Source organism: Hyperoodon ampullatus (genome assembly GCF_949752795.1).
Source record: "Hyperoodon ampullatus genome assembly, chromosome: 7".
Taxonomy (NCBI): Eukaryota; Metazoa; Chordata; class Mammalia; order Artiodactyla; family Ziphiidae; genus Hyperoodon; species Hyperoodon ampullatus.
Window position 1 is genome coordinate 7,348,235 of NC_136920.1, and position 26,587 is coordinate 7,374,821.

A 26,587-nucleotide genomic window follows, 5' to 3' on the forward strand; every position below is an offset into this window, starting at 1 on the left:
GGCAGCAGCCCCACACGCACCAGAGGCCAAGGTGTTTGGTGTTGGTTCTGTTTTCCCACCGTTGATCCCTGAAGATGAGGGATCAGGGGCCATTGTGGACGCATTTGTGGACTTTCTGTGCCAGCCTCTAGGCTGGCTGGTGGGCGGGAATGGGATTTGCCTCCCATTTGCAGGGCAAGTTGCTAAACCGCCCCGGGCTTCCTGGGTCAGCCGGGTGTAGACTGGGCGGCAGAGTTGGGTGGATGGCGGGTAGTGGAGAGAGGAACGAGGGGTTCCCGCCCCTGGACTCTGCTAATCACCCAGCGCCCCTAAGCAGAGGCTGCAATTGTCTGTATCTAGCTGGACCAGCAGGGAAGGGGTAATGGCTAATCACAGAATCGGGTGTGTTAATGAAAAACTTGTAATCTATCAAATGGGAGGAAACAGTCAGATTTCAGAATGGATTACGCTCCTCTACAAGTTAGAGGTTTTCTAATGTCCGGTCAGTGCCCCTCCGTGTTACGTTCTCCCCTTGTCTTTTCAGGAGCTCCATAACCATGGCGGAGGCTCACCAAGCTGTGGCCTTTCAGTTCACGGTCACTCCCGACGGAATCGACCTCCGGCTGAGCCACGAGGCCCTCAGGCAGATCTATCTGTCTGGACTTCATTCCTGGAAGAAGAAGTTCATCAGATTCAAGGTTTTCAGACACTTGCTTCAATCTGTACAGTATTCCCTTTATTGAAGTTTCAGTGTGTCAGAGTGGTAGTTGACACATCATGTATGTTTCCGTGGTCCTTAAGGCTTGTGAGACACTTTCCCATGGATTGCCTCACTGAATTCTTGGAGAAATTCTGTAAGGCAGGTAGGGTGGATGGGGACCCCGTAGGGCAGGCGAGGAAATCAGGACTCGGAGAGGGTAAGTGACCTGCTTGGAAGAAGCAGAATAAAGGCTAGAATCCATGTCTCGGCTCCGAGTCCAGAACCCTCTACACCTTTTAGGAAAAGGGTTGTTTTTCAGCTGTGTGAAACCGCAGCGAGTTTAACAGCAGTCTCGCCAATAAAATAGTCCAGCGTTGAAAAAGATGCACGTAAATGCAAATACAGTTAACTACTCATGTTCTCAATTCTGTTTACCTGCAAGAGTGGACATTTATTCACTGTTTTTAAGCACGTGTCTTCTTTTTAATTCACTTATTTTAAAAATTACAAAAGTCATGAGCATGCATGTACCCTTCGCTTAAAACTTCCCCAATTTTGCTGTTTAGGGAGACACTGCTGGGGAAGATCCCCGGGGTGTTCCTTACCTGCTGCTTGTAAGAATAAATCCTTCCTTTTCCCGAAAATAAGAATCACAGAAGGACAAATGCATGTTTAGAAAAATTCAAACAAGACGAAAGTGCGCCAAAAGCATCTGCCCTCCTGTTCCCCAGTTTGTGTGTTTGTTGTCCAGTTTTCCCTTCAGAGGGCAGCTCCGAGGTGGGCTGTTGAAAAGGGACTTCCCTGGTGGTGCAGTGGGTAAGACTCCACACTCCCAATGCAGGGGGCCCGGGTTTGGTCCCTGGTCTGGGAACTAGGTCCCACATGCATACCGCAACTGAGTTCACATACCGCAACTAAGGAGCCTGCAAGCCGCAACTAAGACCCGGTGCAACCAAATAAATAAATAAATATTAGAAAAAGAAAAAGGCCCAGGAGCTAGGGTGGATGGGAACAGTGACCAGGGGGACAGTGGGCCGGCCCCTGGGACCTGGCCTGGCTGGACAGGTGTTCCCGGGCTCTGCCGGAGGGGTCTGGGGCCCCGTCACGCTGGTCCCTTGTGGGTGCCAGCAGCATGACCCACCCGAAGTGGAGGAGGGCGCCACCTACAGGGGAAAGTGCCCTTTGTGCTCCTGACCTTGCTGGGACGCCTCCTTTTACCTACAAATGGAGGAAAGTAGAAGCTTGAGTGCCCCGGTGTGGCCGTTGTCTTAACCCAGTGGAGACATTGTTCCCAGACTTTAAAAACCTTGTGGTACTGCCGAGGGGGCAAAACTAATGTACGAAAACAGACAGTGCACAGCGAGGGTGCATCCTAACCAAGTGGTTCCTTACGGGACCATCTGATGCTCAGAGGAAGCGGGGGCAAGGCTGGCAGAGTTGCTGCCGGGTTGGGGGGTGAGGTTAGCAGAGACCTTTTATCTAGAAACGTCCTCCCTACATTTTAATTTAACGTATGTACCTGTTTATTTTATAAGAATGGTTCAGAGAACACCAGAAGGCCCCCCTGTGCCCAACCATGTTGTTTAAAATCTTTTGTGATTCTCCATAATGAGAATAACATGTAGGGATGTGTAAGTCTCTTCTGAGAGGATTCAGATAAAGCTTTGAGAGTTTTTTAATCTATTATCTTAACTATTATCAAATCAATCTTACTAAGATGGCTTCAGTATGATTTTTTTTAATTAATTTATTTATTTATTTTTAATTTTTTAAAAAATATTTTGCCTGTGCTGCGTGGCATGCGAGATCTTAGTTGCCCCACCAGGGATCAAACCTGGGCCCCCTGCATTTGAAATGCGGAGTCTTAACCGCTGGACTGCCAGGGAAGTCCCAAGATTTTTTAATTGGAAGTTTTGAAACATACGCAAAAGTAAAGAGGGTAATAAATCCACACTGCTCATTTCCATAGCTGTCAACATTTTGCCAATTTTGGGTTATATGTCTTCCTTCCCCTTCCACTGCTACTATTTTTTTTGAAGGTAGGCTGGGGGAGCTTTGGCTGAAGCAACTAACGGCAAATTCTCGACATGGAGTGAGGTTTCCTGGAAATACCTCGGGTTGAACGGTGTCTGATTCAGGAACCGCAGGAGGGGTGGTTTTGGAGTTGGGGGGCGTCTCCAGGCATCCTGGGTGTAGCATGTTGGGGAGAGGACATCGTGGTTGGCAAGGTGGCCGGTGTCCTGAGTCAGTCTGGGTGAAGCTCGGGAATTTGTATGTTAAACTAGTGCTTCGGGTGAGTCTAATGTCCTGGGGTCACTTTCGGGGAGAACTGTTTTAGGGCGGGTTTTGGCTCAGGAGTAGAGGAAGGGAAGGAGCTGGACAGAAGTTGGAGCAGCTGGGGGCCGGAGGCTCTGGGGAACGTTTCCAGTAGTGACAGTGTGGCCGCTTAGCTGCCCCTGTGCGCAGACCCCCCACCCCTCCACTGCCTGCCGGCTCACGGGCCCCCACCACCAGGAGGGACGTTGCTCATGCTGTGCGTGTCTGTGTCTAGAATGGCATCATCACCGGCGTGTACCCGGCGAGTCCCTCCAGCTGGCTCATCGTGGTCGTGGGCGTGGTATCAACAATGTACACCAAGATCGACCCCTCTTTGGGAATAATTGCAAAAATCAATCGGACCCTTGACAGGACGTAAGTAATCCTTTCAAATCTCCAACGGTCTAGGGAGTTATTGACTTTTTTGTTGCTGACGTTTTTATGTCTTCTCACACATCATGGCTGTTGTGGATTCAGTTGGAGGCTTTTGCTGTGGTTGTCATGTCGGCTTTCTCCCCGTGTCCCGGACTGGTATGAAGGTCCCCTCGGGAGTTTGGGGACCCTTGTGGCCCTTTCTCTGGAGACCAGGGACAAGAAGGGCAAGCTTGGTCCCGGGGTACCCGCCAGGACATGTCAGGACCCGAGGTGGGGGCCAGCAGTGGCAGTCAACTTAGCCTGGCCAGGGGGACCCTCAAAACAAATTTCTGCCCCAGGAGCTGGTTCTGGACAAGGTCTTTTCCCTGCACTGGGGTCCGTCCTGGAGTTCTGGGACCCCGGGAACCGACTGCTGTCGGGGGCTCTGGGGAGACCTTAGCCCCTCAGCTCCCTGTCTGATGATTGGCTTAGAACACCGGGGGGACCCCAACACTCTCTCCTGGTTGCTGTAGATTTTTCTAGGAGCTTTTTTAATACCATGATATTCGGCAGGGTGGGGCCTTGGGTTGATATTTTTCTTGCGAGGTACGTGGTGGCTGGGGTCTCATGCCAGAATGTTGGCCATGCCCTCGAGGGCATTTCTGGAGCCCCTCTTTCTTGCCTCCGGTCCTGGGGGTGGCCCTGGCTCCCGTGTAGCCTCTCCTGCCGTTTGGCCCCTGCGCTGCAGTGACCTCTCTCCCTGGAGTCTCCGACATGAAAAAGTGAGGAAATGTTCAGAGATGCAGATTCCTGCCCAGAGTCACAGAGCGGGGAAGTGGGGAGGTGGAATCCAGAGCCAGCTGCACGTGGTCGGACACCGGTGCTTCCTTCAACGTGCCCTGAGCTTCCCCTCGGAGAACCTTCTTGCCAGGCAAACGCAAAAACACAGCACCTCTAGGGGCTCCCCTGGTGGCGCAGTGGTTGAGAGTCCGCCTGCCGATGCAGGGGACGCGGGTTCGTGCCCTGGTCCGGGAGGATCCCACATGCCGTGGGGCAGCTGGGCCCATGAGCCATGGCCGCTGAGCCTGCGCATCCGGAGCCTGTGCTCCGCAACGGGAGAGGCCACAACAGTGAGAGGACTGCGTACCGCAAAAAGACAACAAAAAAAAACAGCACCTCTGCCTTATTGGTGTTTGAGTGGCCAAATGATGGGACATACACAGGTCTGTTTCCATTACCCCATTTGTGATGGCGGCCCTGGCTCTGGAAGGCACATTTAAAATGTTTGTTTTGGCTGCACCAAGCAGCTTGTGACGGGATCCTAGTTCCCCGACCAGGGATTGAACCCGCGCCCTCGGCAGTGAAAGCGCCAAGTCCTAACCGCTGGCCCGCCCGGGAAGTCCCGTGGAAGGCATATTTTTATCTTCTGGTTGGAAAGTACTCATGCCTCCAGCTCAGCTGTGGCTGTCCCCTGCCAGACCTTTGATCCTATTCCTGTGTTGCTTGTTAACACTGGAGGCCATCGTAGGTCTGTTACTAGAGAACTAATAGTCCCCATGTCTTCGTCACGTGCTTGGGCTTTGCTTTTTGCGCCACGGGTTTTGGGAGGCAGGTGGGGTCTGTGAGGGATGGGGTGCATCCCAGGTGTGTCCACGGGATCCCTGGGCCGTAGCTACCGGGTCGCGGCTGGGCCTGAGCTAAACAGATGAACTTCTGGGCCTTTTACTAAATCAGTTGGTTGTTTGGATTTAAATATTGTTCTTTCAGAAAAGAACAGGAAAGTAATGTGGCAAAATGTGACATAAAGGAAAGCTCCCAGCTCAGGACTGAATTTGATTCTGATCGCTCTCAAGAAATGATTAAGTGGTTTTCAGTTAAAGGTCGGAATCTTCTTACGTTGCTTTGAGCGGGTGCCCCTCACTCCTGAAAGCTGCTCCTAATTCATGGTGTCCTGGGATACACGAGAGTCACCGAGAGTCCAGCTGAGTCCCTCGGAGCCTCCGGCCACCTCGGGATCGCTGGCTCCTGCCTTTATAAGCACCCACAGGGCCCAGGATACAAAGCCCTGTCATTGCAGTGGAAGCACGCCTGTGCTGGACGCCTGCCCGACTCCTTGGTCTGCCTGGGGGGCCGGGAAGCCAGGCAGGGACCCTGTCGCTCTCACCTCCCAGCCCCAGCCTCTCTCTTCCCCTCCTTTATGTCCGGGGAGCCGCAGGCCTGCCCCCCCTGCACACGGTTCACTTCCGATTTCCTGCCTACTTGGGTTTAACACAGTTTTTAAATTTACTTTTGAGTGGGGGCAGTCTCTTTGCACTGGATTGTATTTAGAAGTGTTGCCTATTTAAAGCCCTTTCTAATCTTGGTCTTTATAAGATTTGTTTCTTTGTCTCTCTAAACCAATTGCGGTAAACTGGGCCATCCCTGGCCCAAATTTAGAAAGACCAGGTGAAGGGGCCAGCGTCTTCCAGGTTCAAGGGCTGTTCTGCAAAGTCTTCCTGGAGAGGGTTCCCAGTGTCCTGAGGTTGCAGCTTCCCTGAGTGCAGGTGTACGTCGTGCTCTGTGTAAGCCCATCCCCTGCATCCTCGGAAGGGACACGCCCTTTAACAGAAAGCTATTAAAACTGATGCTTGCTGTCAAAGTGCCTGTATGCATATATATAAAAAATGCTGGGGGACTTCCCTGGTGGTGCAGTGGTTAAGAATCCGCCTGGCAATGCAGGGGACACGGGTTTGAGCCCTGGTCCGGGAAGATCCCACATGCTGCGGAGCAACTAAGCCCGTGCACCACAACTACTGAAGCCCGCGTGCCTAGAACCCACGCTCCGCAACAAAGAGTAGCCCCCGCTCGCCGCAACTAGCGAAAGCCTGCATGTAGCAACAAAGACCCAACACAGCTGAAAAATAATTTTTTAAAAAAAGAAAAAAACTTAAAAAATTGCTGAACACATCATTTGTTTGTTAATGTAAAAATACTACTTGATTTTTGTGAATCAAGTGTGTGTGTCTTTTCCAAGTTCAGTGACATAGGACTTAGAAATCTAAAACATAGATTGTCTGAAAGACAGGTTCTTAAATCCAAGTTTGCTTGTAGATTAGACTATCAGAAAAGAAGGTAGAGGTTTAAAGTAGAGACTACAGTTAAACTTGAATGCAAGAATTGACAGGTTATAGAAAGATATGTTTTGAAGCAGACTTTTTGCCAGTATTTTACTTTTTGTTTCTGTGTTACTGAAGTAAGAGAAGATGTTTAATTGGTGGTTTCCAAATATTGGCAAAACCTTTAGGTTAAGGATATAATTGACATAAAACATTGTATTAGTTTTTAGGTGTATAACATAATAATTTGATATATGTATATATTGCAAAATGATTACCAAAGTTTTGTTAACATCCATCACCAGATATAGTTACAAATTGAAAATGTTTTTTAGATTTCATTATAACTGAGATTGTACAGTATGTGTCTTTCTTTTTTTAACATTTAAAAAAAATTGAAATACAGTTAATGTATGCTATTGTGTTAGTTTCTGGTGTACAGCAAAGTGATTCAGGAATATATACATATATATATTATAGTTTTCTACATCTGTGAGTCTGTTTCTGTTTCATTAAAAAGGTCGTTTGTGTCATATTTTAGATTCCACATTTAAGTGATATCATATGGTATTTGTCTTTCTCTGTCTGACTTATTTCACTTGGTATAATGCACTCAAGGCCCATCCATGTTGTCACAAACGGCAGGACTTTCTGCCTTTTTTCCTCACCAAATAATATTCCACTGTATTGATATATACCTACCACCTCTTCTTTATCCATTCATTTGTCCATGGACACTCAGGTTTCCGTGTCTTGGCTGTTGTAAATAGTGCTGTTGTGAACATGGGGTGATTTCACTTTCTTCAGATAAATGCCCAGAAGTGAAATTGTTGGATCATATGGTAGTTCTAATTTTAATTTTTTTTTTTTGAGGAAACTCCATACTGTTTTCCACAGTGACTGCATCAATTTACATTCCCACCAATAGTGCGTAAGGGTTCCCCTTTCGCTGCAACCTCACCAGCATTTATTATTTAAATTATTTTTATTTTGAAAATATATTGTGGTTTCCAAAACAACTAAAACTACAGCCCACAAAGGGGAATGAGTAGCTGCATTTCTTCCTTTTTTTTTTGCGGTACGCGGGCCTCTCACTGTTGTGGCCTCTCCCGTTGCGGAGCACAGACTCCGGACGCGCAGGCTCAGCGGCCATGGCTCACGGGCCCAGCCGCTCTGCGGCATGTGGGATCCTCCCGGACAGGGGCATGAACCCATGTCCCCTGCATGGGCAGGCAGACTCTCAACCACTGCGTCACCAGGGAAGCCCTTCTCATTTTTTGAAGTCCCATCTTTACCGGATAATATATTACTTTCCTTAGCAAACGAAAACATTTTCTCTGTCAGTTTTCGATTTAAATGATCATTTTACGTCATCAGTTTCTACATTTATTCATGGTAAGTGTTCCTGCCCAGATCGAAAACAAGCTCTTTTTTTTTTTTTTTGCGGTACGCGGGCCTCTCACCGCTGTGGCCTCTCCCGCTGCGGAGCACAGGCTCCGGACGCGCAGGCTCAGCGGCCATGGCTCACGGGCCCAGCCGCTCCGCGGCATACGGGATCCTCCCAGACCGGGGCACGAACCCGCATCCCCTGCATCGGCAGGCGGACTCTCAACCACTGCGCCACCAGGGAGGCCCCAAGCTCTTTTGATCTAAATAGATGAAGTAATAGTTGTGCCAGTTGATCTGCGTTTCTTATACATCCTGGTGAAATCCCAAGGTGTGTTTAAGGAAAAAGCGTCCTGAGCAGCAGGAAGGGAACGTGCAGGATGCTGCCGGCTCCCAGCCCAGGAGAAAGCAGGTCAGTCTGGGGCTGAGCTCTCATCGTGGACAGACCACCGCCTCCCCCATACCCTCCGTCCTCATTCCTAGGCCTGGAGGAAGTTGTCCATGCTCCCCAGTTATGCAGATTAGCCTTGGTTTGTTTCGAGGACCAGCAAAGCAGATGCGGCTGGTTCATCTCGAATCCAGGAGAAAGATGGCTGAGTCTTTTGAGAGTTAGCTTAACACGGGTTGTCGTCTCCCTGATCAGGCCTGACTCCGACTGGGGTCTGTGGCCTCAGCTGTGTCCACAGGAGACCACCCCACCTTGTAGCATGTGGCTCATTGCCCGTGGCCTCCTTTCCACGCGGACGAACCTGTGGCTTGTCTGGTCTTGTCTCGGCAGTAGCTACATGTCCAGCCAGACGAAGAAGGTGGTCAGCGGCGTCCTCTTCGGCACGGGCCTGTGGGTGGCCCTCATCATCACCATGCGCTACTCTCTGAAGGTGCTGCTGTCCTACCACGGCTGGATGTTCGCCCAGCACGGCAAGATAAGCCGCGCCACCAAAATCTGGATGGTAATGCAAACTCACTGCCAGTGCACAACTGGTGTGGATGTTTTTAAACCGCTCTCTCGAGGTATGCCTGACATCTGCGAAGCTGTAGCTCTTTCACAGCTTGATGTGTTCAGAGATAAGTGTGCACTTGTGACACCTTCATCACTGCCAAGGCCACAGATTTACCCACTCTCCAAAAGTTTCCTCGGGCCCCACTTACGCCTCTTGCCTTTGGCCGTAAGAGCATTTAACATGAGATCTGCCCTCTTAGCAAATTTGGAAGAGTCCAGCACAGGAGTGTTGGTTCCAGGCCCGATGCCTTAGGGTAGGTCTCCAGGACGTGTTTATTTCTTGTAACTGAAACCTTGTCCCTTTTAACCATCCCGCAGCCCCGTGTCCCCCAGCCCCCGGCAGCCCCCATCCCTCCTTGCTGCTTCCATGGTTCCACGGACCTGTGAGACCACGCAGGACGTGTCCTTCTGTGCCTGGCTCATCCGTCAGCTCCACATCTGGTGTGGGAGGCTTTTACTTCTGAAAGGAAGGTCTCGCTGGGCCTTTTCCCCTGCGTGACTTTTTTTTTTAAATTAATTTTTGTTGGGGTATAGTTGATTTACAATGTTGTGTTAGTTTCAGGTGTACAACACAGTGAGTTAGTTATACATATACATATATCCAATATACATATACATATATCCAATATACATATACATATATCCATTATACATATACATATATCCATTCTTTTGGAGACTCTTTCCCATATAGGTCATTACAGAGTGTTGACTAGAGTTCCCTGTGCTCTACAGTCCCCTTGGTGACTTGAGCGTTGCCCTGTAAGTGCCAGAGAGCTGATTCAACGTGCCTCATTGTTTGGGCCAGAGGCTCTTTTTCTTTGACGATCTTAGTGTGTTCTGAACATCTGGTATTAATTAATGTCTGCTGGGTTTCTCATCCAGGTCACCCATCAAATAAAAGCGCCATGCGTCCGCTTCTTTGTAGCTTTTCTAACCTTAGCTGACCGGTTGACTGGGACTCCCTGACTCACCCTTAGCTTCTAGTACCTTCCATCAGCTCACCTCAGCCCTTAGTCTGCCTGTCACTACCGGCCATGTGCGTGGATGTTTGTCCCGTGATGGGTTCATCGGTGGCAGAATGCTATCCCCTGGGGCTCCTTGTGAAAGGAGCAGGCACCCTCGTGCCCAAGCCCACCATACACCCTGGGCTTCACTTTTTCCCAAACCGACTTCCTGCTGTTGCTTGGACGTAAGATTTCTGATTTCCAGACAAGTAGAATTCAACTCCCAGGAGAGATTCTGAGATGGTTTCCACACTGTACAGAGCAAGGTAAATGACCGTCCCCAGGGTGGCCTTCATGGCTGGTGTCCAGGTGAGTCCCACCTGCTCTTCGACATCAAGAATCACCCCCCTGTCCACACACACACTGTGAGCCCTGGAAGTTCCTTTGAAGTCTGGTCAGCATGAGATGACCGGTCAGCATGAGATGACCCGTCATCACAGCAAGTTTAGATCATTCCAGACTATAGCAGGCAAGTATGTGCCATCCACCAGGCTTGATATTGACCAAAGGGGCTGCACTTGGCTCCAGGTCCAGGTCCCTCTCCCAGCCCCAGGAGCCAATCCCAAAAACGAGGGCCTTGCAGAAGTAGGTGGGTGGAACTTACCGCCATGCAGAAGTGCAGTCGGACCCAATGTCAGGGTGCCCGGGGAACAGCACCGCCAGGACAGGGCAGGACGTCTCAAGGCATCTGTCAGACGTAGGGTTTCATTCACCGTGGGTTTTATTTGGGGTTACTTGTTTGCTGAGGCCTGCAAGTGTAGGAGCAGAAAATGGACTAGAGGAAATGAACCAGCACAGAAAATCAGTCCACGGTCGGCAGGTTGTATATCCTGGAGAACTGGTTTCGGATCTTTGACAGAGCTCGTCTTTGAGAATGTACCTTTTTTTTTTTTTTTTAAGGGTATGGTCAAGATCTTTTCAGGCCGCAAACCCATGTTGTACAGCTTCCAGACGTGTCTGCCACGCCTGCCGGTCCCAGCCGTCCAAGATACAGTCAACAGGGTAGGTGCGGCTTCGCCCGTCCCCAGAATGCTCGCTCTGAAATGCCAGCATCTTTGCAGTTAAGGTCTATGACTTGATGGGACTTCCCTGGCGGTCCAGTGGTTAGGCCTCTATACTCCCAATGCAGGGGGCATGGGCTGGATCCCTGGTTGGGGAACTAAGATCCCGCATGCCCCACGGCATAGCCGGAAAAAAAAAAATCTCACGGCAAACCCACCGCCTAGCAGCAGTTTTGTGTCCTGTAAGTTTGCATATGCACGTGGTGGACGCTATTGAGTGCTGTGAACTGCTACCTGCCTGCTCTTACCTGCAAGGGCCAGAGCAGATCAAAGTGGGGACCCCGAAAATTCTGAACTGGAGGCCTGGCCTTGACCTGGTGGTGTGACCTTCTCCGTCCCTATCATTCTGGCTCCTTTCCCGTCCTGGTGTCCTGAACACCAGCCTTCGGTCCTACCCTTGGCTCTCAGGACCTCCCCACCCATCTCATTGGCACCTTCGTAGCTTAGGTGAGAATAGAGCTCTTATTAAGGACCAGATGACGGAGAAAAAAATACACATTGAAAGTTCCTTGTCGATCAAACCTCGATCTTGTCAGTCTAGAATCCAATTTGATGGTTTTTGTGGTGATTCAAGATCTGGGAGCTTGTATGCCAGTAAAGGACAAAAAAGTTTACTTGTTGAGTTATCACCGATCTAAAACATCCTGTAGTATTGGAGTTAGCTACCTTGTGTGAAGACCTGCCTTTTTCTAAGGCACAAGGAAGGAAACCGCCTGTTTTAACTAGGCTTGTGTTTTTCCCATCAACCCCAGTACCTGGAATCCGTGAAGCCTCTTATGAAGGAAGGAGACTTTACACGGATGACAGCTCTGGCACAAGATTTTGCTATCAATCTCGGGCCGAAATTGCAGTGGTATTTGAAGCTGAAGTCCTGGTGGGCTACCAATTATGTGAGTATACATACACGCTATTTTTCTTGGTGGCATTTTCTGTAGGAGCATATAATCTGTTCCATGAGCCAGCTAGCTTCCCTGCGCATGGCGGGTGGGAGGAGACATTGAAACGAGGCAGGGGGGTTGAGGTTTTGAGGAATGGCTAGCTTGGAGGAGAAGGTGTGACCCAGACACACCCGATGGGTGGGGCTGGAAGTGGGCGGTGGCTGGAGAAAACGTGGTGGGTGGGGCAGGTCACCTTCGAGTTTGATCCTGCGTTGGTTACATGGGCGTGTTGAGTTTGTAAACATTTTCACATGTACGCTTAGGTTCTCAGATGCGCACTGTTCTGTATGTGTATGTACTTTACAAAGTGAGGGAATCGTGATCCTTGGGTCCTGGAGGTTGTGGATGTGGTTAGGACGAGGTTGCTGGCCTTCTAGGGGACATCAGGAGGACAGCACACATGGACCCTGTGTGGCTCTGAAAGGGAACTGAGCATGGCTCAGTGGCTGCCTTGGGGAGGCTTGGCAGCAGAAGGCGAGAAGCAGTCTGTGGGGCAGTTTGGGGTGTTGTTGATGGTCAAGAAATGTTAGCAGTCCGACATTTATCCCTTCTTTTCCATTTGGTCTTTTTTTTTTTTTTTTTTTTTTTTAACCCTCTATAAAATGAAGGTGATCTACCTTCTAGCTATGTGTTGACTTGAATAAAACCGCTTTCCAGTTCCTTCGCACTGTTTTGCATTCCATCTAGTTAGGGCTGTCTTGGCCCCCAAGAGAGGGAGAAATGATGTCAAACATGCATGACAAAGCACTAAATGCACCCTCCCCCAGCCCCCTGCACCCCGCCTCCGCCCTGGGCAGCCTGGTTAAGCCTGTCGGTTGGTCTCTCCTGTGTGCACCTGACAGGTGAGTGACTGGTGGGAGGAGTACATCTACCTCCGAGGACGAGGGCCACTGATGGTGAACAGCAATTACTACGCGATGGTGAGTCCCGAGTGGTGTCTGATGGAGACCACGCACCAGGGTGGCCTCTTCCCGGCCCTGTGGGCTGCCTGGGGACGCTGTGGGTTTCCCCGTGCTCCTCTGGCCCTGCCGTCCCCGTCCGAGGCCTCACGCCCCTAGCAGGGAGCCCAGGACCTGCTTTGCACACTGGAGAGCCCCGTGGATGTCCTTTTGGAATTGCCAAGTAGCTCAGGGCACCCACCAACCTGCTGCAGAGACATTCGGATCGCACAAGTGCTCTCGTGGCAATTGGCTTTCCTCGTGGCAGTGAACCTCTCCCTCTTTTCCTTCCCTCTGTTTTCCTGACTGAGCCTGCGTAGTGGTGAAGGATCACATCCCTGCCCACCCCGAAAAGCTCAGGGTCCGTGGGTCGGCTGAGAGTTTGTCCACACGCTCAGCTTTGTTATTCTGGGCCCTGGGACGCCAGGGGTGCTGCACTGAGTGTCATTTTCACACCTCCTTGGTCTTTCTTGCCTTTTGAGACATAGGTGGTCTGCAGAGCACACCCTGTTTTTTTTTTATTATTGTTATTTTTTGTGGTACGCGGGCCTCTCACTGTTGCGGCCTCTCCTGTTGTGGAGCACAGGCTCCAGATGCGCAGGCTCAGCGGCCATGGCTCACGGGCCCAGCCGCTCCGCAGCATGTGGGATCTTCCCGGACTGGGGCACGAACCTGTGTCCCCTGCATCGGCAGGCGGACTCTCAACCACTGCACCACCAGGGAAGCCCCAGAAGACTACTTTTTGAGAGTGAGCTGTCCACCTGGTGCCCTTTCATTCCTGAAGACTTTGGTGTCCATTTCCCACATAATCGGGGCAGCCCTGCACATAGGTTCTCTCAGAATATAGTTGAGACAAGCATCCCTTGGACTTGAAAAATGTAGACACTTAGAAATGTATCCCCAGATTTAGAAAGTTGCAAGCACTGCTCTATATAAAAGGTTATTTTAACCTTTGGTTCCTTCTCATTCAGAAAACTTCCTAATTATCTAATTGCTCCTTTCAATTTCTGCTTTCCTTTTTATGTATTCTATGAGGATAATTGGGGTGAAGCGCTGTTATCTTTTTTTTTTGGCTTGAATTATATTTATTTACAATTTACTGTTAAAATATACTGTTACCTTTCCTAGCCCAAGAATTATTTGGGGGCTTGAAACGTGAAGACAGTAAAACTGAAAAAGGGTAGAAGATGAAAATAATTTCTTTTCCAGCAGAGCAGATGTCATTAACACGTGTATAGAAATATTTTAACTGTGTGTTGAATTTAGCTTGTCTTTTCCTATGAACATGCTCCCTGCTATTGTGTGTTTTCTTGTATCAGGATTTGCTGTACATCACACCGACTCACATTCAGGCAGCGAGAGCAGGCAACGGTATCCATGCCATCCTGCTTTACAGACGCAAACTGGACCGGGAGGAAATCAAACCAGTATGCAAACAAACTGCTTTTTAAAAAATTCTTTTAGAACAGCTCTAACAAGGTGTAACTGATGTGCTGCATATGTTTGAAGCATCCGCTTTGATAAGTTCTGATATACTGATGTGTATCTCTGTACTCGTGAAACCATCACCATAGTCAAGTTAGTGAACCACCCCCGAGAGTTCGCTGGTGTCCCTTTCCACTCCCCCCGATCATCGCCCTGATCTGCTTTCTGTCACTCTAGGTTAGCTTGCATCTTCTAAAACTTGTGAATGGAATTTTACAGCATGCTTTTTTTTTTTTTTGGTCTAGCCTCTTTCACTCAGCATAATTACTTTGAGATTTAATTCTCCTCTGTATCCTAAATGGATATATGTTTGATGTATTTGAGTTCTGCAATTTGTCCTACGAAGAAGCCCTCGCTTGCTTGTGAAGGAAATAATATAGCTGTCTAGCTACTCACAAGAAGGCATTTTTTCCTTCTTTTTCTTTTTAAAAAATTTTTATTGGAGTATAGTTGATTTACAATGTTGTGTTAGTTTCAGGTGTACAGCAAATTGAATCAGTTATGCGTATACATATATCCACTCTTTTTTAGATTCTTTTCCCATGTAGGCCATTACAGAGTGTTGAGTAGAGTTCCCTGTGCTATACAGCAGGTCCATATTAGTTATCTGTTTATATATAGTAGTGTGTATATGTCAATCCCAATCTCCCAATTTATCCCTCCCCCCCCGGCATTTTTTTTTTTCTTAAATACCCCTTTGGTTTAAGTGTCAGTTTATAAGTGACCCATTAGGGTGTGTTATTTAGGAATAAGAAGCAGGATGTTGTGCCTTGGCCTGGTTCTGCAAACTCCAGGGCAGCACGGTGTCCCAGGGAGCCACCATTCTTTATAGTGTTTGGAAAAGATTAAGTCCAGCCACGCTATGTGCACAGAAAACAAATCCAGCATTTCAATGTGTGGACTTGATTTGCTCCTTAGATTTTTGTTTGAAACGTGCTTCTATTACAGATTTTTCTTTTGGGATCTACAGTTCCGCTCTGCTCTGCCCAGTGGGAGCGAATGTTTAATACTTCTCGGATCCCAGGAGAGGAAACAGGTGCGTGATCTGCTCGGGGTTCCTTTGCGAATCAGAACTTTCCATCCTTATGCTCAGGAGCTGTTGGAGGAGACCACACTGATGAGTGCTGACCTTCTAAGATTTCAGAGATTTCAGGCTCGTCAACTTTCCTTCTGTTGAATTTCCTTTGTCTTTCTCAGGCCTGGACAGTTAACTGATTTTCAGACCTCAGTTTCTCTTTGGTTGAAGGCTGTCTTGTGGTGGAGTTTTTTCTAGGTTGGGTTAGGAATATTCCTATTTCCTCATCTGGATCTTTCAGGGGCGTTTTGCTCTGGCTGCCACGCAGGGTTTATGGTGGAAAGCGCCCTGGATTGTGCTCAGGGAAACCAGATTTGTGGTTCAGCAGCTCACTTCCAGCAGCCTGGCCTGGGACACATGACCCCACTCCTTTCCCACTGCCCAGCATAGGGGGGCCACATCTGTCCCAGCCGGGACACCCTCAAGAATGTAAGGGAGAGACAGTGGCACCGCCTGGGTCCATCCCAGGCCCGCCAGGGCTCAGGCTTAGCGAAGGTTGCGTCCTTTGCTCCAGGAGACACGTTCAGTGAGCGGCCGAGCAGAGCTTAGCACTCAGGCCTGTCTGATCCCAGAGCTCTCGATTCGGGTCCTCTACCAAGTCCTCTGCAGACCTTTGGGAAGCGGACTCGTGAGCTGAGCAGAGTGATGCGGGGAGAAGAATTGGTGCCGTCACGGGTGGTTTTCTCCCCTCCCCTAACCGGGTGCCTCCGGATTCTGTCTCCCCCCACCCCCTCCCCAGACACCCTCCAGCACCTCAGGGACAGCAGGCACATCGTCGTGTTCCACAAAGGCCGCTACTTCAAGGTCTGGCTCTACCACGACGGCCGGCTGTTGAAGCCCCGGGAGATGGAACAGCAGATGCAGAGGATCCTGGATGACCCGTCGGAGCCCCAGGCTGGGGAGGCGAAGCTGGCAGCCCTCACGGCGGGAGATAGGTGTGCAGCCCCTCTGTGATGCCGTTGTGTCTGGGGGCCATCGGGGGCGGGCGCTCAGGGTGCTCTCCTCACCCAGGGTCCCGTCTGGCGGGGAGGTGTGTCCACTACCTGCAGCCCTTGGCTTGGCTTTGTCCCCGGGGAGCGGGTTCTGCCCCCACCCTCAGGTCCCCTCGGGCATCTCCGTGGGACAGGCAGGCGTGCATGTGCACGGGTCCCAGGGCACATGACAGAAGGAAGGAGGTAGGCGTCTTCCCCGGACTGCGGCATATTTAATCTAGAAACAGACGTGTTTAACCAGGGCCTCTGTGGTAGGGGTAACTTCCTGCCTCGTCTGAAGCTTGAGGACCTGGCTTGTGCAACCTCGGCTCTGATACCTTTGGGGCTGGATAAGTCTGTTTTAGGTGGCGGAGGGGAGCATTGTCCTGTGCACCGTAGGGCGCTGAGCAGCATGCCTGGCCTCTCCCACTGGATGCCAGTAGCATCCCCCAGCGTGGCAAGCAAATCTGTCTTCAGGCTTTGCCCAGGGCCGCTGGGGGCAGTATGGTCCCTGGTTGAGGACCCCTGAGGTCAGCAGTGTGGCCACCGTTAGGCAGCACTGGGAATAAGGTGGTGAGTGACTGACCTGTGGAGAGCAGGAAGGTGCCTGGGTGAGGGCACACAGAGACCGGCAGTGAGCCGTGGGGACCGACAGGCCACAGAGGCGTGCAGAGAGCAGATGCTGGGAGCCGTGGAGTGGGTCAGGGTGCCGGAACTCCAGGTGGGATGGGTCCCGTGTGCCCGGCTGCACTTGGGCTTGATTCTGTGATGGGCTGCTGTTAAAGGGACCATGTTAGGCTGGAGTGACCTGAGCAGACTTGGGAGATCATTCTGGTCCAGGGGCTCCTGGAAGCAAGATCCTCGCTGCTTGAGGACCAGAAACAGGCGGTGTTAGTAGGAAGGGAGGCTCAGTCCGAGAAGCTGGGGTGTTTGGCCATCTCTGGGGGCAAAGACTCAGCTGGAACAGAGGGGGCGTGTGTCCTGGGGAATGAGCCCTGGGTCCCCAGTGCTGATTGAGTGTCACTGGGGCACCCAGCTGGGCAGAGGTGGGGTGGGGCGGGATGCAGGCTCAGTGAGCTCCACCCTGATGCTCCGCCCGTGGGGCATCGCCCATCTCCTCTGCCTGAGCGCCCATGCTGTCCCCAGGCACTGAGGAGAGCGGTTGGGGCTGATCCTGTGATGGGACCCGTTGTGTTTATGGGCGTTTTGGCCCCATGGGCGGCCTCAGCTGAGCACTTGGTGCGCGGGGAGAAGAGGGTGGGAGACAGAGGCCAAGTGGCCCTGACGTGCAAAGGTGGGCGGGGGCCTGAGTGAGGGGGCCCAGGAGCCATCCGGGGAAGCCACGGCTGGGGTGGCTCTCAAGAAGCGGGTGTCCCGTTAGCACTGTGTACCCCACGTAGGGCGGGACGGAAAGGGATCCCTGAATTTCGCTCCCGGGGTGCCCCTTATCAAGGGGGTGTCGTGTGGCTGTTTGTAGCATGGACGCATGGACCTGGGGCAGGCTGGCCTGGGTAGGAATCCCAACCTGCCACAAAGGAGCTGTGACTTCATCTCTGTGCCTCAGTTTCTTCATCTGAAAAATGGGACAGTGGTGTCGGGGCCCGTGAGCTCGTCCCGGCACCAGGGAAGTGCTCTCGGCACTTGCTGTGGCTTCCGTGGGGTGGTTCCGTGGAGGGGGTCTGGGCACGGGGCTGGGAAAGATGTGAGGGGAGCCCTGCCTGCCTGTGGGTCCGCTGCCCCGGACGGCGGAGCTTGGGGCCCGTCTGGATTCTTGTCCTTCACTTGGCATTTATGGACGAGGTTCCATGCCTGCGACTGCCCTGGAGCAGATACAAGGAGAAGGCGAGGCCCCTGCCCGCAAACAAAGCAGCCCAGCCGGCAGGCAGGTGGGTGACTGCAGATGCAGAAAGTCGCAAACGTGTAGTTTTCCTTAAACCCCTACAACACTGGAAATTGAAAACCGTTGTTGTTTCAAACATCCCACGTGAAGAGATGTCACCAAACTGCTGCAGGTTTTTTTATATGTTTCTTTTTCATTTATTTCTTTTTATTTTTGGCTGTGATGGGTCTTCGTTGCTGCACAAGGACTTTCTCTAGTTGCGGCGAGCGGGGGCTGCTCTTTGTTGCAGTGCGCAGGCTCTAGGCGCGCAGGCTTCTGTAGTTGCGGCACACGGGCTTCAGTAGTTGCGGCTCATGGGCTCAGTAGTTGTGGCACATGGGCCCTAGAGCGCAGGCTCGGTAGTTGTGGCACACGGGCTTAGTTGCTCCGTGGCATGTGGGATCTTCCCGGACCAGGGCTCGAACCCATGTCCCCTGCACTGGCAGGCGGATGCTTAACCACTGCGCCACCAGGGAAGTCCCTGCTGCAGATTTAATTGTATCTAATCCTCACTGCAGAGTCCCCTGGGCCAAGTGTCGCCAGGCCTATTTTGGACATGGGAAGAACAGGCAGTCTCTGGATGCCGTGGAAAAAGCCGCGTTCTTCGTGACATTGGACGAAACAGAACAAGGGTATAGGGAGGAAGACCCGGTTACGTCGATGGATAGCTACGCCAAGTCTCTGCTGCACGGCAGGTGTTTCGACAGGTATCACGCTTACCTTCTGAAACACAATGGTTTGCCTGTGGGCTTGGAAGAAATGTTACAGGTGGCTGACACCCAGCCTCAAGTATGTATCTACGCTCTTAAAGGATAAGGCTAGCGTGAAAATAGGACTGGTAGCTCTCTTCTTTCCACCAAAACTGTTACACACACACACAGCTTAAGCAGCGGCTTTGAGGTCCTTCCCCTCTCTGTGCACGACACCTCCACTTGGAGATGCTCGTGAGGAGTGGCTGTGGGTTACCTGGAACCAGGTGGGGGAAGGTGGTACCCGGGGCCTGACCTGGATGTCGGCTCTGGCTTTGCTCACCGAGCGCGTGATTGGGGTGAGGCTCTTCCACCTCTTGGAGCCTCCTTTGCCTTGTCTGTAAAGTGAGGTCCTGCCTGCCCATCAGGTTGGGGGTGAGGATTGGCTGGGGTGGGGGAGGGGTGCGGCAGGCACAGTTGGTCTTCCGTATCTGCGGGTTCAGCCAACTACAGACCGTGGACCGTTGTTTAAGAGCCTTGGTTGTGGAGCCTGCGGATACGGAGGGCCAACTGTGTGGGGCTGGAGCATCCTCAGGTTTTGGTATCGGCAGCAGGTCCTATAACCAACCCCCAGCAGATACCGAGGGACGAAGCCTCCTATCTCTCCGCAGTTGCCTTGTGCATCCTTTTTTGTTACAATGATACGCCCTGTTCTCCTGCTCTCCAGTACCTGAATGCCTATCTCTGCGTCGGGAGCAGGGGAGAAATGAACGACTTGGGGTCTTACGTGTGCTTTTATTGTCACCTGCGGAGACCCGTTCACCCCTGCGGGTGCCAAGTCAGTGAGCCCATCCAGAGGAAAACAGATACATCGTTTGGGTTTATTTTTGTCTTTGTAAACGTGTAAGTCACATAAACGTTTTTGTTTCGTGTAGGTGGTTTGACAAATCGATCACGTTTGTCATCTTCAAAAACGGCAAGATGGGCATAAACGCGGAGCACTCCTGGGCCGACGCCCCCATCATCGGTCACCTCTGGGAGGTGAGTGTCTGCAGGCTTAACCTGAGTGTGGAAATTGCTGTTGGAATTTCTGAACTTAACTGAAGTTAACTTCACAGTATCTGTCTGGTTATAATAAGTGTTTCCAGCAGGTGTCGGCGCCGAATGTAAAGTTAACTCAGTAATGGAAGTCATTCCCGTCTTCATTCCCTACGGCTGAGGGTCCTTAAATGGAAACATTTAATGTCATGTCCTGATGGAGCCAAAATAGTGAGATGGCCTTGGCTCCAACGCAGTGACATCAGGGCGGAACTGAAGCTCAGTTATTTTGAAATAAACCACCCCTTCTTTGCTGTGTTTTCTAGATTTTCCTATCTGCCAAGCGTTAGGCCAAATAAAAGCAAGGATATTAAAAATCTTGGTTTATAAAAATGCAGCATGCCTTTTACCACTTCACTTAATTCTTAGAATTAACAAGTTCTAAGAAAACCCACCAAATCCCTGTCATCCTCTCCCTCCACCTAATGTTTTGTTTTTATTCTTTTGGCTGTGCCGTGCGGCATGTGGGATCTTAGTTCCCTGACCAGGGATCGAATCCGGGCCCCTCGCATTGGGAGCGTGGAGTCTTAACCACTGGACCACCAGGGAAGTCCCCCACCTAACATTTTAAAATACAGTGCGGGGCTTCCCTGGTGGCGCAGTGGTTGAGAGTCCGCCTGCCGACGCAGGGGACACGGGTTCGTGCCCCGGTCCAGGAAGATCCCACATGCCGCGGAGCGGCTGGGCCCGTGAGCCATGGCCACTGAGCCTGCGCGTCCGGAGCCTGTGCTCTTGCAAAGGGAGAGGCCACAACAGTGAGAGGCCTGCGTACCGCAAAAAAAAAAAAAAAAAAATACAGTGTGTATTGGCCCTGCCACCTTTTAAACTGTTTTAAAATTCATTTCTCTCTGAGCTGTTTAACCTGTGTCATGTTTGGCATGAAAAGTTGAGTGAAGGTTTTGTTTTCTGAATTCGCCTGTCAGGTTCTTTTGTAAGGAAATTGCTAAATTCTAGGCCTGTCAGCAGTCGACTTGACAGAGAAAGACAAGTACTAAACGATATCACTTATATGTGGAATTTAAAAAATAATACACATGAATCTATATACAAAACAGAAACAGGGACTTCCCTGGTGGTCCAGTGGTTAGGACTCTGTGCTCTCACTGCTGAGGGCCCGGGTTCAGTTCCTGGTCAGGGAACTAAGATCTTGCAAGCCAAGTGGTGCAGCCAAAAAAAAAATAAAAACAAAAAACAGAAACAGACTCACAGTCATAGAAAACAAACGTATGGTTACCAGAGGGGAAAAGGGAGTGGTAAATTTAGGAGTATGGGTTTAACAAACTACTATGCATAGAATATTGGCTTGGCCAAAAAGTTCGTTCGGGTTTTTCTGTAACATCCTACGGGAAAACCCGAACAAACCTTTTGGCCAGTCCAATAGATAAACAACAAGGATTTACTGTATAACACAGAGAACTATATTCAATATCTTGAAATAACCTATAATCTGAAAATATATACATAAGATGGAGTCATTTTGCTGTACACCTGAAACTGACATAATATTGTAAATCAACTATACTTCAATTTAAAAAAACAAAAAAGAGGGACTTCCCGCACACTGCAACTAAAGATCCTGCATGCCACAACTAAGACCCACACAGCCTAAATAAATAAATAAATAAACATTAAAATAAATTGGGTGTCTTTAAAAATAAATAAATACAACAACAAAAAACAGTGGACTCGACTCAAATTGTGTATCATCCCATTTGACCAGACTTGAGGTTACTTTGATGAAGAGATAAGCCCCTTTGAGAGTCACAGTGAACACAGTATTTCTGCAGTCTTTATGTTGCTGCTGCTCTAATAAATGGAGTGGAACACAGTGACGCACTGTCACTGCCCAAGTGGGAGACACACCCCCGTGACCGCAGGCCGATCACCTCACCGTCCTGCCCAGGGCGTAGAGCCCGGGTCTTGTCCCTGAAATCAGATCGTGTAGTGCACTTGTGATGACATCCACAGGGGAGCTCTGCTGTCCCTTTTCCACTTTACTTGACTGTCTTCCCTCTGGTTAGGGTCTCAGCAAAACCTAACCTGCCGTTCCTTCAACCAAGGGAGGTTTTCTATGTGGGGAAACCTTTAAAAAGGGGAAAAAAGTGCTGCAGTCTAAGACAACAACAGCGTGGTCCTAAGACATTTATCCGTGATAAAAACGACCAAGTATCCAAAAGGCTCATCACCACCCTGGTCTTTGCTTCTGCCAACAAAGGCTTAGAGATCCTTTCAGCTGAAAATCAAGCAAAGATCAAACCCCCTTTGGCACCACTGGACACCACAACAAGACCTTTTAAGTCTGTTTGCACAGGATAATGATCTAGGTCTGTTACACCCTGTTCCAAGGGCTCTCCCAGTAATAAGTGCATAAGAGCTGTTCTTTGGTAAATGGGAAAAGACTGAATCCTAGGCAGTCTGGACTACGTAGGGTACATTTACCAAACGGAGAAATCTACTGGATGCTGACAAGGCCAGGCTTATTTTTTCAGTACTCTGGATAAGATAAGGTAAAGGGATTTAGTCTCAGATCAGGGTGACCAGTTGGAAGTGGCAGTGTTTAACTGTTAACTGCCCAGTGGACAGAATGGCCTGTGACTCCTGGGGTCAGACAGGAGCCCAGTTGCTCCCCGCACGGGTGGGAACTGACCCACTGTCTTGTCGTGGAGGCCCACGCCAGAGCCACTTAAGGGGCCGGTACAAGGACGACACCCATGCCAGCTAAAATCAAATCTGGTCCAAGCTGAATCCTGTTGGCTTTCTGTTGTTCCTGATGTTTAATTGTGTTGGACTCTTTAGGGGCGCTGGCACAGTGCAGACACAGATAGGCTGGGCTCCCTCACCTGCCCAGCTCTGCAGGATGCCGACCGCACATGCATGCAGCCCCGCTCCACGCTCCCCCATCCTGTAACCCCCCCTGCCCCACCTCACCATTTGACAGTATCACCATCTGACCTTTGGTTTTTTTTAATTTTAAAAAAATATTTAAAATTTTATTATTTATTTTGGCTGCGCCGGGTCTTAGTTGCAGCACACGGGAACTTCGTTGCAGCATGTGGACTTGTTAGTTGCGGCATGCGTGCGGGATCTAGTTCCCCCACCAGGGATCAAACCGGGGCCTCCTGCATTGGGAGCACCCACTGGACTACCAGGGAAGTCCCTTGAGTTGTTTTTTGTTTGTTTGTTTGTTTGTTTGTTTTGCTTCCCCCACTGGAATGTAAGCTCCCCGAGTGCAGGGATTGCTTTTTTAAAATATTTTTATTACTGTTTTATTGGATGTAATTCACATACCATGAAATTCACCTTCTTAAGGCATACAGTCCAGTGGTTTTTGTACATTACAAGGTGGTTGTCTATCCATCACCACTATCTAATTCCAGGACATTTTTATCACCCCACTAAGGAAACTCCCCACCCTCAGCCCCCTCTTGTCCCAGCCCTGGCTAACCATTCATCTCCTTTCTGTCTCTGTCAGTTTGACTGTTCTGGCCATTTCACAGAAACGGAATCACACAGTACGTGGCCTTGTGTGTCTGGCTAATGTTTTCAAGGTTCATCTACATTGTACTATTAACGGTATTTCATTCCTTTTTATGGCTGAATAGTATTCCTTCATATGATTAGACCACATTTTGTTTATTCACCACTCAGTGGACATCTGGATTCCTTTTACTTTTTGACTACTATAAATAATGCTTCTGTGAACATTAGCATACAAGTTTTATGTGAACATATGTTTTCTTGTTCTTTAATTTTTTTGCCGCACTGTGTGGCTTGTGGGATCTTAGTTCCCTGGCCAGGGATTGAACCCAGGCCCTCAGCAGTGAGAGCGCCGAGTCCTAACCACTGGACTGCCAGGGAATTCCCTATTTTCATTTCTTTTGAGTACATACCTAGGAGCCGAATTGCTAGGTCATGGCCACCTTTAACTTTTTGTAGAAAGGCAGACATTCTTGTCTGTTTTGTTCACTGTCCTGTCACTGGTGCTCAGAAGCATTGCTGACCCATAGTAGGTGCTCTGTAGATACCGCTGAATAAACTGGCTTAGGTTTACCTGCCAGTGAACAGAAAACATCCACACCTGGGCCCACATCCTGGCTCCCTGAGGAGTGTGAACTGGGACAGACTCTTCACCTCTCTGAGGCTGCTTTTTCATTTATACAAGCGGGAATGATAATTACTGCTTTACAGGCTAGTGTAAATATTCAGTGGGGTAGCACCCAGAGGGCACTAGCGCACAGCCTGGGACCTCGAAGCAAGCTCTGAGCTGCTTTCTGTGCGTCAGACGCTCTGCTCACCTCCTGGCTGTGCTCTTTACCTGTCCCGACGCTGTTGCACCTCTCCAGGTCCATTTTTCTTGCCCCTGAAACGGAGGTAAGAATATCTCATTAGGTGTCTGTGCAGAGGATGTCAGATGCACAGCAGGCTGTAAGCAAGTAGTTATGGTTAAGTCTTTTTTTTTTTAAATAAATTTATTTATTTATATATTTTAAAAATTTTTGGCTGGCATTGGGTCTTCGTTGCTGCGTGTGAGCCTCTCTAGTTGCAGCGAAAGCGGGGTCTACTCTTCATTGCGGTGCGCAGGCTTCTCATTGCAGTGGCTTCTCTTGTTGCAGAGCACGGGCTCTAGGCGTGCGGGCTTCAGTGGTTGTGGCGCGTGGGCTCAGTAGTTGTGGCACGTGGGCTCAGTAGTTGTGGCTCGTGGGCTCTAGAGCGCAGGCTCAGTAGTTGTGGCGCATGGGCTTAGTTGCTCCGCGGCATGTGGGATCTTCCCGGACCAGGGCTCGAACCCATGTCCCCTGCACTGGCAGGCGGATTCCTAAGCACTGCGCCACCAGGGAAGCCCTATGGTTAAGTCTTGATGTTATCTCTAGAAAGAACGAGGGTTTGTCTACTTTGGGAGGTCTGATAACTTTTATGTAACGCTATTAGCTGTGATGATCTCTGACTTCACAGATGTATCTTTTTATTTTCGACAGTACGTACTGGCCACGGACAGCTTCCAGCTGGGTTATGCAGAGGATGGACACTGTAAAGGGGACACCAACCCAAACATCCCATACCCCACCCGGCTACAGTGGGACATCCCGCAGGAAGTAAGTCCCAGTGATCAGGCACTTGTTAATTACCTTGGGTGGGAAACGAGTTTAAACTCTTAACAGTCGACTTTTCCAGCTGTCCTTCCTAAGTGTTCATGAGGTCAGTTGAAGACCCCCGAGACGGAAATCTGTCTGCCTGGGGGTTTCTTACTGGGACCTCGGAGTTGCTACAGCTCCAGTTGCCTGGGAAGCCCCAGTAAATATTTCTTTTTTCATTTAAAGCATTTGGCTAAGATTGTCAGTGAAATTTCCAGCTCAAACTTAGCTAGACATCACAATGAAAAAGTGAAAACCAAAATCACTTCCTTTGGAGTTGGAATACTCTAAATCGCTAATTTGTCATTTTTGTCCCTCTAAGTGTTCTCCAATGCAGTTCGCTCAGTGGAAGCCATTTCCGGAAGGAATTTTAGGGTTGGAAATACCAAATCCTAGCTTACCTAAGCCAAGCAGGAATTCCTGGGGCCTGTGAAGTGTTTTTCTTTTTTTGGCTGTGCCGTGCAGCATACAGGATCTTGATTCCCCAACCAGGGATTGAACCCGCGCCCCCTGCAGTGGGAGCACAGAGTCTTAAGCACCGGACCGCCAGGGAAGCCCCAAGAAGTCTTTTTTTTTTTTTTTTTTTTTTTTTTGTGGTATGCGGGCCTCTCACTGTTGTGGCCTCTCCCGTTGCGGAGCACAGGCTCTGGACACGCAGGCCCAGCGGCCATGGCTCATGGTCCCAGCCGCTCTGCGGCATGTGGGATCTTCCCAGACCGGGGCAGGAACCCGTGTCCCCTGCATCGGCAGGCGGACTTTCAGCCACTGCGCCACCAGGGAAGCCCCCAAGAAGTCATTTTGATGTGGAAAATATTGCATCTAGTCTTGCAGTCTTGCCCATCTGCACTTTTTTTGTCCAGCCTGCCTCCCTGGGGCTGGTGTGTGTTCCTCAGAGAGATGTAACCTCTGCTGAAGTGTGTGGTTGAGGGTCCTTTTAGCTAACCAAGTCACTTACCGTTTATTAAAAAAAATTTTTTTTGATGGACTTTATTATTTAAAGCAGTTTCAGGTTCACAGCAAAGTTAAGTGGAAGGTTCAGAGAGTCCCCGCGCTCTCTCTGCCCTCACACATCACAACCTCCCCTGCTACCAACGTCCCCTGCCACTTGGTGCATCTGTTACAGTCGAAGGAACTGCACTGACAAGTCAGTATCACTAGAGTCCGTAGTTCACGTCAAGGCTCACTATTTTTTTTTTCCTCTGTCCGTGCCGTGTGGCTTGCAGGATCTCAGCTCCTCGACCAGGGATTGAACCCAGGCCCTGGCAGTGAGAGCCCAGAATCCTAGCCACTAGGCCACCCGAAACTCCCCAGGGTTCACTCTTGGTGTTGTGCATCTGTGGTGTGGACAAAGGTGTAATGACGTCATAGTATCATGCAGAGCAGTGTCACTGCCCTAAAGAACCTCTCCTCTGTCTATTCATCCCTCTCTCCTGCCTCACTCCTGGCAACCAGTGGTCTTTTCACTGTCTCCATCATTTTACCTT

The 26,587-nt window shown here is 50.1% G+C and overlaps 1 protein-coding gene across 1 annotated transcript in view; it reads left to right on the plus strand.

Annotated features, from left to right (window-relative positions):
* Positions 1 to 536: 536 nt before the first annotated feature.
* CPT1A (carnitine palmitoyltransferase 1A) overlaps positions 537 to 26,587 on the plus strand; it is a gene marked incomplete at its 5' end in the record, with an annotated part of 45,689 nt that continues 19,638 nt past the window's right edge. Inside the window, 12 exons of the mRNA XM_079707549.1 lie at positions 537 to 677; positions 3,231 to 3,370; positions 8,609 to 8,780; positions 10,738 to 10,839; positions 11,651 to 11,788; positions 12,679 to 12,756; positions 14,094 to 14,201; positions 15,208 to 15,295; positions 16,074 to 16,269; positions 18,703 to 18,891; positions 19,809 to 19,914; positions 24,948 to 25,064. Of these exons, the coding sequence (XP_079563675.1) occupies positions 537 to 677; positions 3,231 to 3,370; positions 8,609 to 8,780; positions 10,738 to 10,839; positions 11,651 to 11,788; positions 12,679 to 12,756; positions 14,094 to 14,201; positions 15,208 to 15,295; positions 16,074 to 16,269; positions 18,703 to 18,891; positions 19,809 to 19,914; positions 24,948 to 25,064 (1,575 nt within the window). The remainder of the gene's footprint in view (positions 678 to 3,230; positions 3,371 to 8,608; positions 8,781 to 10,737; positions 10,840 to 11,650; positions 11,789 to 12,678; positions 12,757 to 14,093; positions 14,202 to 15,207; positions 15,296 to 16,073; positions 16,270 to 18,702; positions 18,892 to 19,808; positions 19,915 to 24,947; positions 25,065 to 26,587) is intronic.